This window comes from Phyllostomus hastatus, unplaced genomic scaffold (assembly GCF_019186645.2).
Source record: "Phyllostomus hastatus isolate PE091 unplaced genomic scaffold, TTU_PhHast_1.1 phas_scaffold_12, whole genome shotgun sequence".
Classification (NCBI taxonomy): domain Eukaryota; kingdom Metazoa; phylum Chordata; class Mammalia; order Chiroptera; family Phyllostomidae; genus Phyllostomus; species Phyllostomus hastatus.
The window spans coordinates 17118054-17137330 of NW_025334007.1; the positions used below are offsets into that span (position 1 = coordinate 17118054).

Sequence of the window (19277 nt, forward strand, 5' to 3'; positions counted from 1 at the left end):
GTAGAGTATATTGTGACATTTGAAAAGTACATGAAATTCATATTGCTACGTCCATAAAGGTTTAGAGGAACACAGCCACGCCCCTTCACTGACACATGATATATGGCTGCTTTCATGTGAAAATGGTGGAGCCGAGCCATTTGTCTCTGCCCAGTGGTCCACAAAGCCTAAAAAACTTGACACCTGGCCCTGGCCAGTGTGGCTCATTTGGTTGGAGCATCGTCTCCTAGACCGAGAGGTTGCAGGTTTGATTCCCAGTTGGAGCACGTGGCCAGGTTGCAGATTTGGTCCCCAGTTGGGAGCATACAAGAGCATCAACATCCTGACTGGTGTTTCTCTCTCACATCGATGTTTCTCTCCCTCTCTCTCCCCGCCCCCACTTCCCCTGACTCTGGAATCAATGAGCATGTTCTCAGGTGAGGATTAAAAAAAAAAGGACACATTTTTGTGTGTGTGTGTGTGGGGGGGATTCTACTAAGCACTTTATAAATAGTAGCAAATATTATTCTGAATCTACAGATGAGGAAGCTAAAGGCACAAGGAGTTTAAGCTACTTTTATGAAGGATGAACCCAGAAAATAATGGCACTGAAATTCAGGCCCGAGTCCGCCCAATTCCGAAGGTGGCACCCCAGAGCTCAGACCATGCTGCACCACAAATTCTACAGTGGATACTGCAGCGTGACCGTTCCCCGTGGTAGTGTTGCATCGTGCTGAAGCATCCGATTTATGAGCCCCTTCCTTCACTGTCAGAACTCGTCCCTGGTCTCTTGCACACATAAACAAAATCAAAAATAAAATTTGCAGACGTACAGGACTTGCTTAAAAGGGACCAGTGAGGTCCGAAATGATGAAACAAGCTTTGGATATGGTTCAAAGGCTCCAGCTTTTTTGGGGCTCCGAAGCAGATCAATTAATTACCTGTTACCCCACTTCAATACAGTTTCCCAATACAAAGGCAATCCACTGGACCTAGGAAATGGGTAGAACAATTATTAACAGCTATTAGCAGCCAGTTAAAAAAAAACAAAATACAAAGGCACACCATACCTGAAATGCCAGCCAACATGAAGGATTTCCCTTTTGACCAGCTTGGTGAAAGAATGGAACTGTCTCTGCAATTGTTTTAATACGAGGCACACTGACTATACGGACTTGGCAGAAATAATAGTGCCAGAACAATCTATACGTCATGGCCAGCCCCAAGGGCAGTCCCAAAGCCAGACGCCTGGAAAAGGGTGGCCATATGTCAGACACACCTGGGAAGGCCAGGGTGGACACTTGTTTCCTGGCGTAATTACTCACGGAGCTCCTTTCCAGCTCTCAAATGCGCTGGCTTAGATGATAAATGATATAATAACGCCACTACCTCAAGCTTGAATTATCTTTAAAATGGCCATTTATCAACACGTTAACGACTTCCTTGAACGGGCCCTGCAGTGTGTGAGCTGAACGGTGGCCCCAGAAACATGAGGTCGTCATCCCTGGAACCTGGGTAACTGTTCCCTTATTTGGAAAGAAGGTCTCTGCAGATGTGATTATAGGAAGAGTTCTAAGATCGGGCAATTATCCTGCAGGGCCGGGAGGCTACCACGCGTACCCTTAAAGAGAGAGATCTAGCCCTGGCTGGCGTAGCTCAGTGGATGGAGCGCGGGCTGCGAACCAAAGCGTCACAGGTTCGATTCCCAGTCAGGGCACATGCCTGGGTTGCAGGCCACGGCCCCCAGCAACCGCACAATGATGTTTCTCTCTCTCCCTCCCTTCCCTCTCTAAAAATAAGTAAAATCTTTTAAAAAAGAGAGAGAGAGGTCTGACAGAGACAAGAGAAGGCCATGTGAACACGGAAGCAGAGGGTGGAGTGATGAGGCCTCAAGCCAGAGAAGCTGGAACGGGCCAGGAAGGAGCCCCCCCCACCCCCGGAGCCTGTGGACGGAGCGCCGCCCCAGCCTGATTTCCCGCTTCTGGCCTCAGCAGTGCGAGGGAATAATATACTTCTGTTGTCTCAAACCGCCCAGTTTGTGGCAATGCATTGTGGTAGCAACGGGCAATTCATACGGCCCCCCACGATTCCTTCATCAGTTTCTCTAATGTGAAACACACGTGAGTACAGCACAGTGGTGAAGAAAGGGTGGAGGGGACGGAAGGAACACGTGCTTGCGATGGCCCCAAATGGCAAACCTGTCTACACGTCCTGTGACGGGAAAAAGAATAGAGCGCCAGTCAGGTGACACAGATCCACGGAACAGCTAAACCCACCGGGGTTTTCAGAATTCTGTGGGGCTCTTTTGGACAGCACAGGGGCAAGGGGCACTGCTGGCCGTTGGAGGTCAGAGGTCACGAGCACATCGCATCCCCTGTGCGGCAGGAGACCAGCCAGTGCTGGCTCCTCTAAATAACCAAGAATGCACTACGAATGCATTAAGAAACAAAGCTTGAAAACACAAAACCTTGGAAACAGTGGCAAATCAGATACTTGCAAACCAAGAATGTGGGAGTCTCAGTATTTCTATCAGTTATAGGAGAAGTTAGTTTACAAATCTCAGTGGGAAAGGGCCCTGTAATGATAAAGGAATCATTTACGGAAGAAGTTACGATGATCAAATATCTTCGCCCTAAATGCAAAAGCTACTAGAAGTGAAAGGAGAACCTGACTGCAAATTACAGAATAAACAGAATATACATTTCCCTAACCCTGTTGCTACCTGGTGAAGACGGAGCAGCAGAATATTAGTTCCTTTAGGACAAGGACAAGGACGAGATGCTACCCCATGCCATGGAAACACAGACAAGAGGAACAGCTGAAACAACAGTTCACACGGATGGGACAAAGTAAAAGACTGAAATTTAGCAGCTAAAAATGCACATAAAACTTGCAAATCAAGTTTAGAATAAGAGAAGCTCCATAAATAACATGTGGGTGGTCATACGCTTCACAGCAGCAGATGTGACCTAACGTTTTGGTGGCCCTGAGCTAAAGCTAAGTCACGACGTGATGGATGCACACGCAAGCAACGGATGCTGTAATGCGGGGTGGGTCCGCACCCTACGGCCCACGGGTCAGATCAGGCCAGCCACTTGTCTTTGTATTGCTAGTGAGCTAATAATGGCTTTTACATGACCACAGAGCTGGAATAAAATCAAAAGAAGAACACTTCAATGGCATGTGACCATTATACGAAATTCATATTGCAGTGTCCGTAAATACAAGTTTTGTTGGAATTCAGCCACGCCAGTCATTTACTTATTGTCTCTGTCTGATACATAGCCAGAGCTAGGTAGTTGCCACAGACACCACACAGCCTTTTACAGAAAGAGGTTGCTGACCCCTTCTAATCTGTATATTGTAAACCGTATGTCAAGTGCAGAACGGTGTTCCTGAGATCAAGATTTCAGGAACATAGCCCTGGCTGGCGTAGCTCAGTGGATTGAGCGTGGGCTGCAAACCAAAGCGTCACAGGTTCGATTCCCAGTCAGGGTACATGCCTGGGTTGCAGGCCACGGCCCCCAGCAACCACACACTGATGTTTCTCTCTCTCTCTCCCTCCCTCTCTCTCTAAAAATAAATAAATAAAATTGTTTAAAAAAGATTTCAGGAACCAATGAACTAAGCTGTGTTTGGCACGGGCTCTGGAAACCACACCACCTTGGTATATGACTTCAAACTTGGAAAGGGAATGTTTTCACACACGAGGGGATCTTGTGGCTGTTCTACAAACTTGCGCTGTTTCACAAAATGAACTACGAAGATAAATGGAGGTGTGCCAGGGAAAAGCTTTCTCACAATCAGTCACCGCATGACAGAATAGCAGGGTGTCTTATGAACTGGGAGGATTCACGTGGAACCTGATGGAACGGCCATTCCTAAGATGTAGAGCAGAAAACAGCTTAAGAGTGGATCCCTGCGGTGGGCTGAATGGTACCTCACACAGCTCCCGTCCGCCCAGAACCTCAAAATGTGACCTCACTTGGAAATGGGGTCTTTGCAGATGATAACGAAGGGAAAGAGCAAGATGAGATCGGTCTGGATTAGGGTGGGCCGTACGTCCGACGACCATCCATTTCTAAGACAGGCGAAGAGACACAGGGGAGAAGGCCACGCGGAGACAGGGGCAGAGATGGGAGTGATGCTTCTAGAAGCCAAGGATTGCCAGGAGCCATTGGAAACCACAAGAGGCAAGAAAGGCTCCCCACTAACATCCTCAGAGCAGGCTCTGCCCACTGACCTCTGGCCTCCAGAATGGGAAAACTAACAATACATTTCTGTTCTTTTATTTAAGCCACCCAATTTGTGCTAATTCATTACCGCCACCCTAGGAAACTGATACAATTCCCTTTAAAGTTCCCCTCAACTCCAACTTGTCTGGGTTTTCCCCAAGGCCACTCCTATTGAGCTAGTGTTACTAAAAGAATCATTCATAGACATTAGCTTCATTCTCTTGAAAGGTTAAAAAGAGATAATGATAAGAAATGATGCTCATCCTTCAGCCAGTTTCTCCTCATGGTATATAACATTTTGAAAAACTATAGTCCAGTATCTCAGCCAGGATACTGGCGCTGATACAGCCCAGTGACCTGCTTCTCACTCGCCCCCACCCTGGTTTTTGTGCTCACTGGGTGGGTGTGAGTGTGAGTGGGTACTTAGTTTTATCCACCAGCACAAAGATGCCCAACCATTTCATCCCTATGGAATAGCGACTTTTAACTGGCATGCCACAGAATTTGTACAACATGCAGTACCTGACTATTCAGTCAGGGGGCGCTGGCCGCTTTTCCCTTAGTCTGTCAAATAAAAAAAATGACAAGGGCCAACACAACAGCAGCCACCGCTGTGAATGAACCAAAATTCTACCTTTCTTTCAGCAAAAATGTATTTTTTGGTGTGTTGCAGCAAGTTTACAATTTAAGTGTACCATGAGGTAGAAAAGGTGGAAAATCACTTCTGTGGGATGGCAATGGTATTTTTTTAATGTTTTTTTTTAAGATTTTAATTTATTTTATTTTTATAGAGGGAAGGGAGGGAGAAAGAGAGAGAGAGAGAGAGAGAGAGAGAGAGAGAGAGAGAGAGAGAGAGAGAGAGAGAGAGAGAGAGAGAAACATCAATGTGCAGTTGCTGGGGGCCGTGGCCTGCAACCCAGGCATGTGCCCTGACTGGGAATCGAACCTGTGATGCTTTGGTTCGCAGCCCGCACTCAATCCACTGAGCTACGCCAGCCAGGGCGGCAATGGTGTTTTAAGACCTGCAAAAATATTGTGCTTTCACTGGTCCTCTGTCTGTCCATATGAACATGATGGCTGGCTCAAAGACAACCCTTTGAAAAAGCCAAGGTGAAAAAGCATGGTTACTCAATCATTCAAATAGAAGGCAAACACTTTCTAGATATCCTAAGGTACCGTGAGAACAAAGAAGAGGTGACAGGAACCCAGAGCAGGGCCCTCCAACAGCGCATGGCCTTCCTACCTTGTCCTTCTTATCCTGGCGTGCGTACGGGAAACACGGGATCACGGCGGTCACCCTGGAGGACGACGCGATCTTGCAGGCGTTGATCATGATCAGCAGCTCCATCAGGTTGTCGTTGATCTCGCCGCAGCCGCTCTGGATGATGTAGACATCTTCCCCTCGCACGCTCTCACCAATCTCCACGCTTGGAGAAGAAAAAAACGGCAGCCGTGAATCCTCAAGCATATTTCTATTGTGTGGGGGCCCCAGGACCCCCCAGGTTTGATGCCTAGCCAGGATGGAGCAGACAGGTGTACTCACGGGTGTGGTGTATTAATTACAGCGAGAGGGTACGGAGCACAATGAGCTGGGGGCAAAGGCGCGCAGGGCGGATCCAGGTGCAAGCTCCTGAGGGTCGTCCCCAGTGGAGTCACACAGGCGGAGCTTAAGTCCCCCAGCAATGAGCTGTGATAACACATGTGAAGTGCTTGCTGTGTACCAGGGACGCTCATTAAGAGACTCGGGGTTTGATTGGGGGGCTGGTCATGCAGGCACCATCTGCCTGGCACGTACCAAAATCCCAGATTCCCAGGCATTCGGCATTAACCACACCGTTCACGCAGTGAGCCCTTCCTATCAGGGAACGAATGGAGGGAACCTCAGCTGAAGCTAAGTTCCTAGAGACCAGGCGAGGGCCACCTTCCAAGCAGGCCTTTCTCATGTGTGAGGCGACCTTATGTGCTTCTTAGAAATCTGTCTTGGTCCTGCTGTGTTAACTCTTTCCTGCTAAATATGATATTTAATTATTTATGTTTATGAAAGTCACATATGCACATTGCTTTAAAAAGTCAAATCATTCTGTAAGGCTTAGAACCAACAGCCCAGAGGCGACCAATTTCAACACTTGATAAGGTTTTTTGACATTTATCTTCAAGCCTCCAGCTAATGTTTGTATGGCTTCCTCTTGATTTCCTGCTCTAGCCACCATATAAGACTCCTCACTATGAAAATAAGGATTTTTCTATTTCTCTACTTCCTCTCTGTCCCATCACCCACTTGGTATGCAGCTCCCGCCCCACCTCGCCGGGCCATCATCCCAATATCGATCAATATTCTACCCAAATATGAGTGCTACATTTTTACTGTAGAAATGCTGAGCAGAGTTGAGCCCATCTAGTAAGCTTCAAGCAAAGTTTATAGTATTTCCCTTTTATGCACAATGTTTTGGGGGGTTGTTTTCCCTAGAGGAAATTCATCTTTTCATCTGCTAAGTTTTCTAAGTGCCGAATACAAAATCCAGCCTAAACACGTGGCTAACAGAATCCCACAAGGTCAGAGACCTCAAGTGCTATCTCCACCTCATCACCCTGCCTCAACTTGCCCAGGGCCGTCTGACCTGGGCCCTTTTGGCGTCGTCTGCTGCCCCCAGGGATTCCCTCTGCCCCAAACCATTTCCCACTTTCTGTGCTCTTTCTTGGTGTACTTCCTTGTTTTGCTGACTGGCACCTTCCACTAGCTTCCTGAGAAGAGTAAATAAGGAGCTTTGAAAGTCTCTCAACAGTGCATGCTGGGAAATTGCTGAATTTGGGGGACGGAAGCCTGCATGTTCAACCTGAGAGCCAACCTGCCCATGGCTGGCACGTCCTTTCCACGGAAGCAGGGCTAACTCGCGCCACGTGCTCAGGCTGGTCCTTCCGGGTGTTGCTGAGAATCGAGGACAGTGTCAGCTCTGCTTAAACGTTTGTTTTCAAAAAGGCCAAATTTCCCCTGGTCATTGATGTATGAGAAACAATCTGAGCATGTTGGAAGCAATTTGAGCATAATAGGAATTCTGCATTTGCTTTCCCATGAGAATGCAGAAGATAAAGTGGAGACGCTAAGAAATAGTCTGCAGACACAGCCCCCTCTGGAGCACAACAGCCACACCCACCCACATCTGCTGTCACAACTTTGCCCAGCATTTTTCCTTTCTTTTTTTATATTTTACTTATTTTTAGAGAGGGGAAGGGAGGGAGAGAGGGAGAGAAACAGCAATGTGTGGTTGCCTCTCACGCACCCCCTACTGGGGACCTGGCTGGCAACCCAGGTGTGTGCCCTGACTGGGAATTGAACAGGTGACCTTTCAGTTTGCAGGCTGGTGCTCAATCCACTGAGCCCCACCTGCCAGGGCTCCCCAGCCTTTCTGGTCACCCCCCTTTGAACTCCTCACAACTCAAGCTCCAACCCTTCCAAGAACCACTTTAGCAAGCAACCTGCAGGTCCTTTTCACCAGAAAGTACCATGTTTATTGTAGCATTTATGTGTTTTTTGAACATGTAATACGTGTAAAAGCATTTTACCATTTTTATTATATTTCCATCTTTTTAAAAAAAAATCACAAAGGAAGTTTTTTAGTATTGTGTCCCTAACTCCATTCTTCTCATAAGCCCTGTGGTTTTTACTGTACAATTTTGCATTGCGTGATGATTTTAAAAAATGCACTTGCCACCTTGCAGAAGTGACTGTAAATAAAAGGCACACCCCAAAAACAAAGCCATTGAATCTTATTTTAAAATCGCAAGTGAGGCATGTATTTACTTTTATCCGGCCTCCTGCTACCAGAAGCCATGTATACTCAATGTTATTATGAAAAGAGCCCATTTCTAAAGAAAATGTAAACACAAGGGACATTCGAGAGACCATATAGGAGCCTATCTGAATCAAGAGAAGCTTCTACCCAGCCTCAGGTAGATGAGAAGACAAACGTGAAGTTTTCCAAGTTGACACGACCTGGAAGTGAGTTTTGGTAAGAGCACGTGGGTCCTGTTCTTGCAGGTGCTCAACTAGGGAGAAAAACAGTTCAGTGCCAACCTGTCAGGATGAGAGGGACAGATGGAACTCTATGCACTGCCTCCTGTCTTCGAGGGTGAAGGAGCAAAATGGAATTCCCTTGTGAACATCGCGTCACCCCTGGGATGAAGTCAATTTGGAAGTCACGGCGCTACATAGCGTCACGGGCCAGCCATCTGCAGCCCCCGGGCTGAGAATGACGGGTAGGCAGAACGATGGCCTATTTAGCGACATTTCTGTCATCTGCTGAACCTTTGAAATCTGTCGGTTTGCATGGCAAGGTGGCAGCTGGAATGAAGGGCAGCTGGAATCAGCTGACCTTAAAATACGGAGACTATTCTGGATTGTTCTAGTTGACCAATGCCATCATGGGGTCCGTACAAATGGAAGAGGGAGACAGGAGAGGTCACAGAAAGATGTGAAGACTAAAGTGGGGTCAGAGAGATACTTCACTGCCGGCTTTAAAGATGGAAGAAGGGGCCGAGAGTCAACGACTGCGGGCAGCTTCTAAAAGCTGGGAAAGGCCAGGGAATGGATTCCCCCCACCCCCAGCACCTCCAGGAAGAATGCAGGGACCCATGCTGCACTTCCAGCCTACAGAACGGTACGGTGCTAGGGAGACGACAGGGCCAGCAAACCCTAAACTATTCACTATCTGGACATAAAGTTTGCCAATTCCTGGTGTGATAACTGTTTATCACCGAACTTCAGCCTCTTTGGCCTAGTTTTCCCGAGGAACCCCAATCCCCATATGACTAGAAGTCCAGGGGAGGACAGAGAATCCTATTACCATGGCAACTTTTTCCCAAAGCTATTCCTGCTTCTCCTAAAAAGGATCACGGCTGATCTTTATTCTAGGATCTTTATTCTAGGACTTTGAAAAAACTGTGGGCAGAAGGCAGCATCCATGTGGCTCTTCAGACAAAGGATCTTGACTGATCCCTAAATAAGAAGGCTGGTGAGTTTGTCTGAGTCAACAATGAATGGATGTGGTCATTCAAAGATGGCCTCCGCCTAACACTTTCCCCATCAAGAAGATTCCTCTCAGCCCTGGCTGGTGTAGCTCAGTGGATTGAGCGTGGGCTGCAAACCAGAGCACCGCAGGTTCGATTCCCAGTCAGGGCACATGCCTGGGTTACAGGCCACGGCCCCCAGCAACCGCACAAGGATGTTTCTCTCTCTCTTTCTCCCTCCCTTCCCTCTCTAAACATAAATAAATAAAATCTTAAAAAAAAAAAGAAGATTCCTCTCAGATCTGGGAGGACTCTGCCTGACAGTAGAAAGTGACAGAAGTGATGATGGTCAGGCCTTAACAGACTGGTAGCTCCCACATCCTGTCTATTGGAATACTCATGCTTGCCACCTGGCTTCCAGGTGAGGAGGCTCAAGCAGCCCAGGGGGGAGAGGTACTGAGGTTGCTAACCAACCTCCCAGGCACACGCTCGTACCAACTTAACCAGCCACGTGAGTAAGCCATCTTAGAAGAGGATCCTCAGGTGCCAGTTTATTGTCCTAGATGCCACCAGATGGGGCAGAAACAAGCCTTCCTTCCTGCACCCTGCGCAAACTGCAGATGTGAGAGTCAAATAAACAATTATTGTCTTAAGCCATGAAGTTCTGGGGGTGATATGTTACCCAACAAGAGATAACCAGAGCTTTGGGTCTTACAACACAGCTAAGAACTCCGTGGGCAGGTTAACTGATCGGGATAAAACGTCACAACAGACGTTCAGACACCATCCTCGGTGTTGTCCTAGGGCGTCATCATGGCATTATGGTGGCTATAGTAAACGCTGGGGCAGGCATCTGCTTCAAATGTGAAATGCTTTAGAGATGGGAAGGTAAAATCAGGAAGCTGTGGTCCAGTTCTGTAGTGTTTGAAAACTTGGGACTGGGAGCAGCGATGACCAGGAGACAGCAAACAAGATTTCCAGTCCCGGCTGTCTGTAAGAGATTCACGGAGGGCCCCCTTACAGGAACTGAATCCGTACTCTCTTCCTTTCGCCCTTCCGTTTCCGGTCTTAGGGGCACACCGTATAAAGTGGATGGCTAGCACAGTCCCTGGTACACAGAGGAATATTGATAAAAATCAGCCTCTGGACCTACACAGTTCACAGCAAAGTAAAGAAGTTAACCTTTTAGATATTCAAAACAAAGAATGCAACTATATAAGCAATTCTAAGACTTTATGTGGAATGTTTTTTGAGACCTCATGATTTCTAATTCAGCAAGTGGTAGTTATTAAACACTCAAAACCAAAAAAAATTGAGTCTGCTTTCCTACTTCATTGTCTGAGTGAGTTTGACCCAACAGACATGAAACTCTGACTTCACAATGGACCTCTCATCTGTATTAACCACATTCTTTACCAGCCAAGGGTTGGGCTACACGAGATAACACTAAAGAGTGACATAGTTGCTTTCAAAATGCACTTTATCCAGAAATTTCTCCTTCACTTCTATGATACCACCCCCTGAACAACTATTATCCCATTCTCCTCGTGATCTGAACACGACTGAAACTTCTGTAGGGCTGGCAAAATATTGCAGGGTTCCAACGTAGCTATACTCTTTTTCCTGAGCCCCTGCCACCCCACAGGTCTTTTGGATAAAACTATGCAAAGAGGCCTTCTTTAGTTGAAGGACTGTGAGCATTAATACCACCTGCTACTCAGTCACAAATGTTTCTTCACTTATATTATCATCAGGGCCCTGTAATTATGATTTCCCACAGGGAAGAAGGGATTGACCTCTCCTAAAAAGCTGACAACGACCACCACCTTCCCCATAAGGAGTAACATAACACCTCAGAATCTAAGAAATGTTCTGCCTAACCCAAGGTCATCAAGCTTTTCCCTTTATGTTTTCATCTAGAAATGTTGAGTTCTGGCTTTATATTGAGGTCTACACGATCTATTTCAAGCCGAATTTTTTCCAATGGAGGGAACTACGGACGGAGGATTTCGTTTGTTTGTTGTGCAGGTGGCACCCATTGTTCCGGCACCACTTGTTGAAAAGGTTGAAGTGGGTCTTGGCCGGAGAGAAAAAAAATGATCAGCAAGCGTGTGCAGCGCTAGATATGTACAGGGAGAGCGGGGAGAAACGACACCAACTTGAAACTGACACCAACGTGAAATGACCGCAGTTCAAAAGCTTTGAAGACTCAGGCCGGTGGAGAAAGGGGCCGCCACCTGCCTTCAATGAGCAGAGGCGGGCGCTCGTTGTGGGCCTGAGACACGCGTGGCGCTTCCACTCTAGCCACGACCTGGCTCCTGGACCCCGCCAAGTCCCAGAACTGCGAAGGAGCTGCAAGTGTATCATTTTCGGAGGCAGAGAAATTAGAGGAAACGTAAGGCAGCCCAACACGTGCGCCCCCGGAGTTCCCACGGTCTTTAAACCCTGGGCACCACCACACCCGCCGGTGAACGCGAAGGGTTGTGCCCCGGCTTCTCAGACCAGTCACCTGGTGGCTTTTACCCCACGCTGCTCCCCACACCGAGGGGTGGCGGCGGCGTGGGCGGAACCTTCCCGAGCACGCGGGGTTTGGGATCGGCCCGGGAGGGATACGAAACCGGGGCGAGCGCACCCAGGGCGGCCAGGCCCGCCCGTCCCGCACCCCGGCGGTTCCCGCCCGCTGTGCCCCCCGCGCTCCGAGGCGCTGTGACCGCCCCCCAGGTTGCCCTTCCGGGCTGGGGCCGCCCTCCTAGGCTTTCCGGGGCGCCGCGACGGTGGCGCGGAGGCCGCGTCGTGGCTGGCCCGCCCCGGAAGGGGGAGCGCCCTGCCCGGCCTCGCAGCCCAGCTCCCGGCGCCCTCCCCGGCCCGGCGGGGTCCCCACCTGGTCTCCTGGTTGCTGAACTTCTTGGTGATCACCTTGCCCAGCTCCAGGCCGAGCCGGTCGGCCACACGCTGGGACAGGTCCTGGTGCGAGCTGCCGCTGAACAGCACGATGTTGGTCATCTTGAGACTCGACGGGTGCGCGACCGAGGCGGAGGCAGCGGTGACACTAGTAGCGGCTGCTCGAGCGGGAAAGCGCGGCTGCCGGGCGGACTGAGGAACCGGCGAAGAGTAGCTGTGGGAGGCGGAGCTGCGGGGGGCGGGGCTTCGGGGGGCGGGGCCGGGGGAGGAACTAGAAAGCGCAGCGGCTGGACCCGCTGGTGGAGCTCTAGTGGTGGGGAGGAGCTGCCTGCGAAGGGGGAGGAGCAGCCTGCGAATGGGGAGGAGCAGCCTGCGAAGGGGGAGGAGCAACCTGCGAAGGGGGAGGAGCAACCTGCGAATGTGGAGGAGCAGCGCCCTTGGAGGGGGTGGGGGAGCAGCTCCCTAGAGGGGGTGGGGGAGAAGCGCCCTTGGAAGGGGTGGGGGAGAAGCGCCCTAGGAGGCGGTGGGGGAGTAGCGCCCTTGGAGGGGGTGGGGGAGCAGCGGCGGAGGGAGATCCGCAGGGTGCTGGGAGGATGCGGCCGACCACAGCCCCAGGGCGGTAGGGTTGGAATCCCTGGGTAGTCCTGAAACCTTAAGGTGTCTCCTCCCTCGGACCCCTCCAGGCCGCAAATCTTGCTTCGTGGGGGAAAGCTAATGAACCAGATGAACTGGGCACTTAGGGAGAGTGCTGCAAGAGGCGATGCACGAGTCTCGCAACCAGAGTGACTCCCTCAACCCGGAATCCCCCCAAACTCGTTGCACACGACTGGTGTCCAACTACAAGGGTCTGCACACGGTGGCCCAAGGCCACAGGCACAGCGCTGCCTCTTTGTCCCTGAGAGCCGTTGTTTTCACACGGGATCTTTTGCAATCCATATGATAATAGCTACACTACCTTTGCACTCCAATGAAGACAAATATCCCCCTGTAGAAAGAACTCGTTTCCTCTCATAGGTGTGCACTGCAAAAAAAAAAAAAAACTGTACTCAACTATTACTATATTTGGGATTTCGTCAATAAAAACATTGTGAACATTTGTTTTCTGTCATTATATAAGTACCAATATATTTCCCTCTCCCTTTTGCCTCTTGGCCCACAAAGCCTAAATTATTTACCATCCAGTCCCAAATCAAAATTTGCCAATGTATACTTTACACCCTCAGCACATCTCAACTGGGACTCCCCATATTTCAAGTGCTCAACAGCCACCTGTCCCTAGGAGTTGCCATATTATAGGAAGAAGCTCTAGAACACTGGTCCCTAAGAGCAGTGCCAAGACACCTTGATTCATCCATTCTGTCGTGTGTTATATTAGCAATGTGACAACTAATTTTTTACACCAAATTATAAAATGCTAAAGTTTAGCCCAGGCTGGGTAGCTCAGTTGGTTGGGTGTAGTCCCATACATCAAAAAGTCCCGGATTCCATCCTTGGTCAGGGCACATACCTGGGTTGTGGTTTCCATCCTTGGTGGCAGTGCCTACGAGAGGCAGCTGATCAACGTTTCTCTCTCTCTGTCTCTCAAATCAATAAACATATCCTTGGGTGAGGATTAAATAAATAAATAGCCCTGGCTGGCATAGCTCAGTGGATTGAGTGTGGGCTGCAAACCAAAGCATCACAGGTTCGATTCCCAGTCAGGGCACATGCCTAGGTTGCAGGCCATGACCCCCAGCAACCGCACATTGATGTTTCTCTCTCTCTCTCTCTCTTTCTCCCTCCCTTCCCTCTCTAAAAATAAATAAATTTTAAAAAAATCTATAAATAAATAAATAAAATGCTAAAGTTCATAAATAATTTAAAATATAAGTTAAAATGAATGAAAATTTATTCTATTACATTTTCACTCACAAATCAAGTCTTTTTGTAATTTTTATTTTGAGTTTTTCCTTGTACTTTCTGTTATTTAAAGAATAAAAAAAAATATCTGGCTGGTGTAGCTCAGTGGATTGAGCACAGGCTGCGAACCAAAGTGTCGCAGGTTCAATTCCCAGTCAGGGTACATGCCTGGGTTGCAGGCCATGACCCCCAGCAACCGCACGTTGATGTTTCTCTCTCTCTCTCTCTTTCTCCCTCCCTTCCCTCTCTAAAAAAATAAATAAATAAAATATTTTTAAAAAAGGAATAAAAAAATATATATCGAAGAGACTGCTTCCTCCCCTCTCTCTCTGCCATCATGGTCTATGTGGTTGACTCTTCTTCGTCACATCTTCTCACAAGACTTTCAGGATCAAGAGGTTCCTGGCCAAGAAGCAAAGGCAGAGTTGGGCCCTTCTCCGGTGGATTTGGATGAAAACTGGTAATAAAATCAGGTCCAGCTCCAAGAAGAGACATTGGAGAAGAACCAAACAGGGTTTGTAGGGAAACACACGTGACATTGGACAAGAACCAACCTGGTTCCCTAGGGAAGGGCATGTAAGAGGTGGCTCACATATTTACGCTCTGTCCAGGTTGTCTGCCTCTTCAAATCGCTGAAAAGATCACTACTCTCTGCACAGTTTTCACTGGGAGCTTATCAGAAAACATGATTTTTCTCTGCTGATTTGTTTTGTGCAGTTGGTTCATTAATAAACGTGAGGCCATTTAAACTGCTATTGTATTCTGATCTGTGAGTATTCAGTGACACAAATGTTCTCTAGCTATGAAGTACTTCATTATGGCCAGTGTAAGGAACGGACTTTTTACAATTGTATTTAATTGTAATTATATAGTTCCACACAGCTAGTGGCTTTTATACCTCCTCTTCTGGGAAATGCTTTGTGTCATCCTCATGCCTGAGGGTAACACATTCTTCTGAAAATAAATAACATCTTTATGGGCTCTTCCTCAATATGAATAGGAATCATCTGAACCAGAGGTGGACAAACCGGTCTGCTGCCTGTCTTTGTACAGCCTGTGAACTAAATTTCTGCATTTTTAAATGGTTGGGAAAAGCAAATGGATATTTTGATATTTAAATTAACATTTACTGGATATTTAAAAAAATACAGAGAGTGTAAAGAGCAACAACCATAAACCCATCACCTTAGACTTAGCAGCTGTCAAACTTTTGCCATATTTGATTCTTCTATTTTTTTCTGAAGTATTTCAAATTATAGTCAATGTATAGTCACACCTAAATTCTTTAGTCTGCATCTATAAAAATAATGTCATCACACCATATGCAAAAATTAATTCAAAGTGGGCCAAAGACCTTAATGTAAGAGCTAAAACAAAAAACTCTCAAAAGAAAATATAGGTATAAATCTTCATGACCTTGAATTAGACAATGATTTCTTTAATATGGCACCAAAAGCACAAGCAGCAACAACAAAAATCCACTGAACGTCAAAATTAAAAAATTATGTGTTTCAAAAGATACCAATGACAATGCAAAGCATGGGAGAAAATCTTTGCAATTCATATACTGATGAGGGACCTGTATTTAGAATGTATAAGAGTGACCACAACTCAAGAACGAGGGAGAGAGAGAATTTTTTTTAAAGGTTGCCAGTTTTTTTAAAGATTTCATTTATTTATTTTTAGAGAGGGAAGGGAAGGGGGGAGAGAGAGAGAGAGAGAGAGAGAGAGAGAGAGAGAGAGAGAGAGAAACATTAATGTGTGGTTGCTGGGGACCGTGGCCTGCAACCCAGGCATGTGCCCTGACTGAATCAAACCTGCGATGCTTTGGTTCACAGCCCGCACTCAATCCACTGAGCTATGCCAGCCATAGGAGGAGAGAGAATTTTTAAATGGGCAAGGGGCATGTAGATGTTTATGGCACCTTTCTTCATAATTGCCAAAATTTGGAAGCAACCAAGATGTCCTTCAGTAGGTGAATGGATAAACTGTGGTCCATCCAGACAATGGAATAGTTTTCAGTGCTAAAAAGAAATGAACTATAGAGCCATGAAAATGCACACAGGCACCTCAAATGCACCTTACAAAGTGAAATACACCAATATGAAAAGGCTACATAGTGTATGACTCCAGCCCTCTGACTTCTGGGAAAGGCAAAACTACTGAGACAGTAAAAAGATGAATGGTTACCAGGGGTTGTGAGAAAGGAAGGATGAAGAGAGGAGCGCAGAGGGTTTGTCTTTATGATGCCATAATGGTGGATACGTGTCGTTATACATTTGTCCAAACCCATGGAATGTACAACAGCAAGAATGAATCCTGATGTAAACTATGCACTTAGATCAATATGATGTGTCAGTCTTGGTTCATCAGTGGTAACAAATGTATCCTCACTGGTACAGGATGTTGATAATGGGGAAGGCTGTGTGGAGGCAGGGGAGTCTGTGGGAACACTCTGTACATTCTACTCAGCTTTGCTGAGAACCCAAAACAGCTCTAGAAAAATAAATTCTATTAAAAATGAAAAAAACAATGGGCAAAGAACCTGAATAGAGATTTCTCCAAAGAAGATACCCAAATGGCTAATAAACACATGATGAGATGATCAGTATCATTAGTCATCAGGGAAAGGCAAATGAAAACCACAAGGAGATACCACTTCACACTCACTTGGATGGCTAACATTAAAGAGACATAACAACAAACGTTGGTGAGAATGTAGAGAAATTGGAACCTTCACAGACTGCTGGTGGGAATGTAAAACGGTGCAGCTGCTATGGAAAACAGTCTGGCGGTTCCTCAAAGAGTTAAACAGCACAGAAATGGCATCAAGAAGCCCCAATCCCAAAGATATGAATCTCTCAAGGGGGTAGACCCCAGGTTCCTGAGGAACGTGTGCTTTGCCAAGAAACACAACAAGAAGGGCCCAAAGAAGATGCAGGCCAACAACGCCAAGGCCATGAGAGCATGTGCTGAGGTTATCAAGGCCCTGGTCAAGTCCAAGGAGGTCAAGCCCAAGATCCCAAAGGGCGGCAGCCGCAAGCTTAGTCAACTTGCTTACATTGCTCACCCCAAGCTGGGGAAACAGGCTTGCTCGTGCCTACATTGCCAAGGGTCTCCATCTCTGCCAGCCAAAGGTCAAGGCCATGGCCCAAACCAAGCCCCAGGCTGCAAATGCGGCTGCGGCTCAGGGTCAGTTTCAGGCTCCCAAAGGTGCTCAGGCCCCTGTGAAGGCTCTGTAGTAGAGGCCTCTGTCTGCTGATGTGAGGACAGAAGCACTGGTGTGCCCCTGGGGCTGGGGTCCTCCTGTGGTGTTTGTGCAAATAAACCTCAGGCAGGGTCAAACAAACAAACAAACAAACAGTTAAACATAGAATTAGCATATGACCCAGCAATTGCACTCCTAGGTGTAGAGAGGAAAGAACTGAAAACAGGTACTCAGATGAATAGTTTGCATAAATGTTCACAGTGGCACTCTGTGCACAACAGTCAAAAGACGTAAACAACCCCGATGTCCAAAACCGATGGACGGATAAATAAAATGGGGTCTATGCATACAACGGGATATCATTCATGTGGATGAACCCTGAAAACAGTATGCTAAGTGAAAGGAGCCAGTCACAAAGGACCACATACTGCATGACTCCAATATGCTCAGAAGGGGGCAAATCTATAGACAGAAAGTAAATTAGTGGTTGCCTGGGGCTGGGGGATGGGAGGATGGAGGGACGAGTGGGCAAAGGCTAAAGGGTATGGGGTTTCTTTGGGAGTTAATGAAAATGTTCCAAAATTAATTGTGGAGGAAGGCGCACAGCTCTGGATATAGTAAAAGCCGTTGAATTTTACACTGTAAATGGCTGAATTGAATGGTATGTGAATTATATCCCCCAAAAGAGCTGTTTTAACAAAAAGTGAGGACATTGTTCTTCATGGATCCAATATCATGATCACATCTAAGATATTAACATGTCAGGGTTTCCTGCTGTTCATGATATTGAGAGCGCTCATTGATCTAAGGTGGTGATGGTCTGATTCCTCTATTCTAAGAATGTCTCCTGCCCTTGCAAATGCTAATTTTCTAGTTCTATCATCCTTCCTGTCTACAAATAGTAGCCGAATTCTCCAGTAAAGAACATCCCTTCATCTTCTGCAACTACTTGGTTACTCTAAAATACAATTTGTACTGGGAATCAGAAGAAAAGTTTCATTTTCTTTCTTTTAATCGCCTGTTCGCCAAGTAAAGAGTTTGTTGTGTGAACGCCACCTCCCACTGAAAGTATTCTGGGCTCCTTGGCCGTGTGGGAGATCCAAGGTCTGGGGTGGGAAGGAGCAAGGAGAACAAGGACATCTAGCACCTTGGCTGTATCAAAGGAAGGGCGGAGTGCACAGGGAGAATACAGCAGCCAGCTTAAAGCAGCCACTACTTATCAAAAAAAATAGGACAGCGTGAACATCAACAATTCATGGAGTGATAATTGTCTGAAAAAGTGTAGCAACTGTATAAAAATCCGTAAATCCATAACGATACTCACTAAAAGGAAAAGCCGAACAAAAACAGGAACAAAAGTAAACTTCCCTGGACTCCAGGGAAGATGGATATGAAACTAACTCCTTTCCATGCAACTTGGTCATTAAAGAGCAAATTTCCTCGCGAGGCAAGGTGAAGGGGGAATTAACTGATTTCTTGGGTAATCAATCACCTAGATCCTGATCCTGCCCAGGTCAATGTCTCTTTTATGTGCAACGCGTAAGTCAGTCCTGGAAATTCGATCAAACATAGACTCTGGGGCACTCCGTGAGCTTAAGAGTTGGATACGTAATTCAAGCTGAGGAGTCAAGGCAAGACAAGCGGCCCAGGAATTCTCAACCAGGGTATAGATCGGAGCTTGAGGGAATTTCATAGTGATGCACCCAGAAGGTTCTTAAAAGGGACAGAGGGTCCACATGGTTGTGAGAAGGAGCGGTAATGTTCTGATGAGAGGAGTCAGTGAAGTTGAACAGTTTCATTTTACTGTGAGCCAAGCTTGAGGAGTGTAGGGTCTACATTAAATCAGAGCCGGTAAGAGAGAGTTGCTGCCAATCCCTTCTAGGATAAGGTAGCCATTGAGGGAAGGAATAATCATATTGCACATGCGTATAGCCCTTACCAAAAATGCAATGAGGTCAGTCTTGTTACTCACATCGCCACTTCACAGGTGGAGAAACTGAGGAACAGAGAGGTTAGGGAACCTTCCCAAGGTTATGCAGCTGAATAGGGGA

General features: G+C 47.2%; 2 protein-coding genes and 1 pseudogene across 2 annotated transcripts in view; 2 read left to right on the top strand and 1 right to left on the bottom strand.

The window, feature by feature from the left end:
* Nucleotides 1–12318, bottom strand: part of PRPS2 (phosphoribosyl pyrophosphate synthetase 2) — a 30426-nt gene extending 18108 nt beyond the window's left edge. Inside the window, exons 1-2 of the mRNA XM_045856120.1 lie at nt 12100–12318; nt 5458–5641 (exon numbers count right to left, since the gene is read on the bottom strand). Of these exons, the coding sequence (XP_045712076.1) occupies nt 5458–5641; nt 12100–12221 (306 nt within the window). The 5' untranslated portion in view covers nt 12222–12318. The remainder of the gene's footprint in view (nt 1–5457; nt 5642–12099) is intronic.
* Nucleotides 12319–12879: 561 nt separating this feature from the next.
* Nucleotides 12880–14540, top strand: LOC123829970 (60S ribosomal protein L39-like). Its single transcript, XM_045855871.1, has 2 exons — nt 12880–12975; nt 14373–14540. The coding sequence occupies exons 1-2, from the start codon at nt 12880–12882 to the stop codon at nt 14538–14540; spliced, it is 264 nt and encodes an 87-aa protein (XP_045711827.1).
* Nucleotides 14541–16794: 2254 nt separating this feature from the next.
* LOC123829971 lies at nt 16795–17260 on the top strand (annotated as a pseudogene).
* The last annotated feature ends 2017 nt before the right edge of the window (nt 17261–19277 follow it).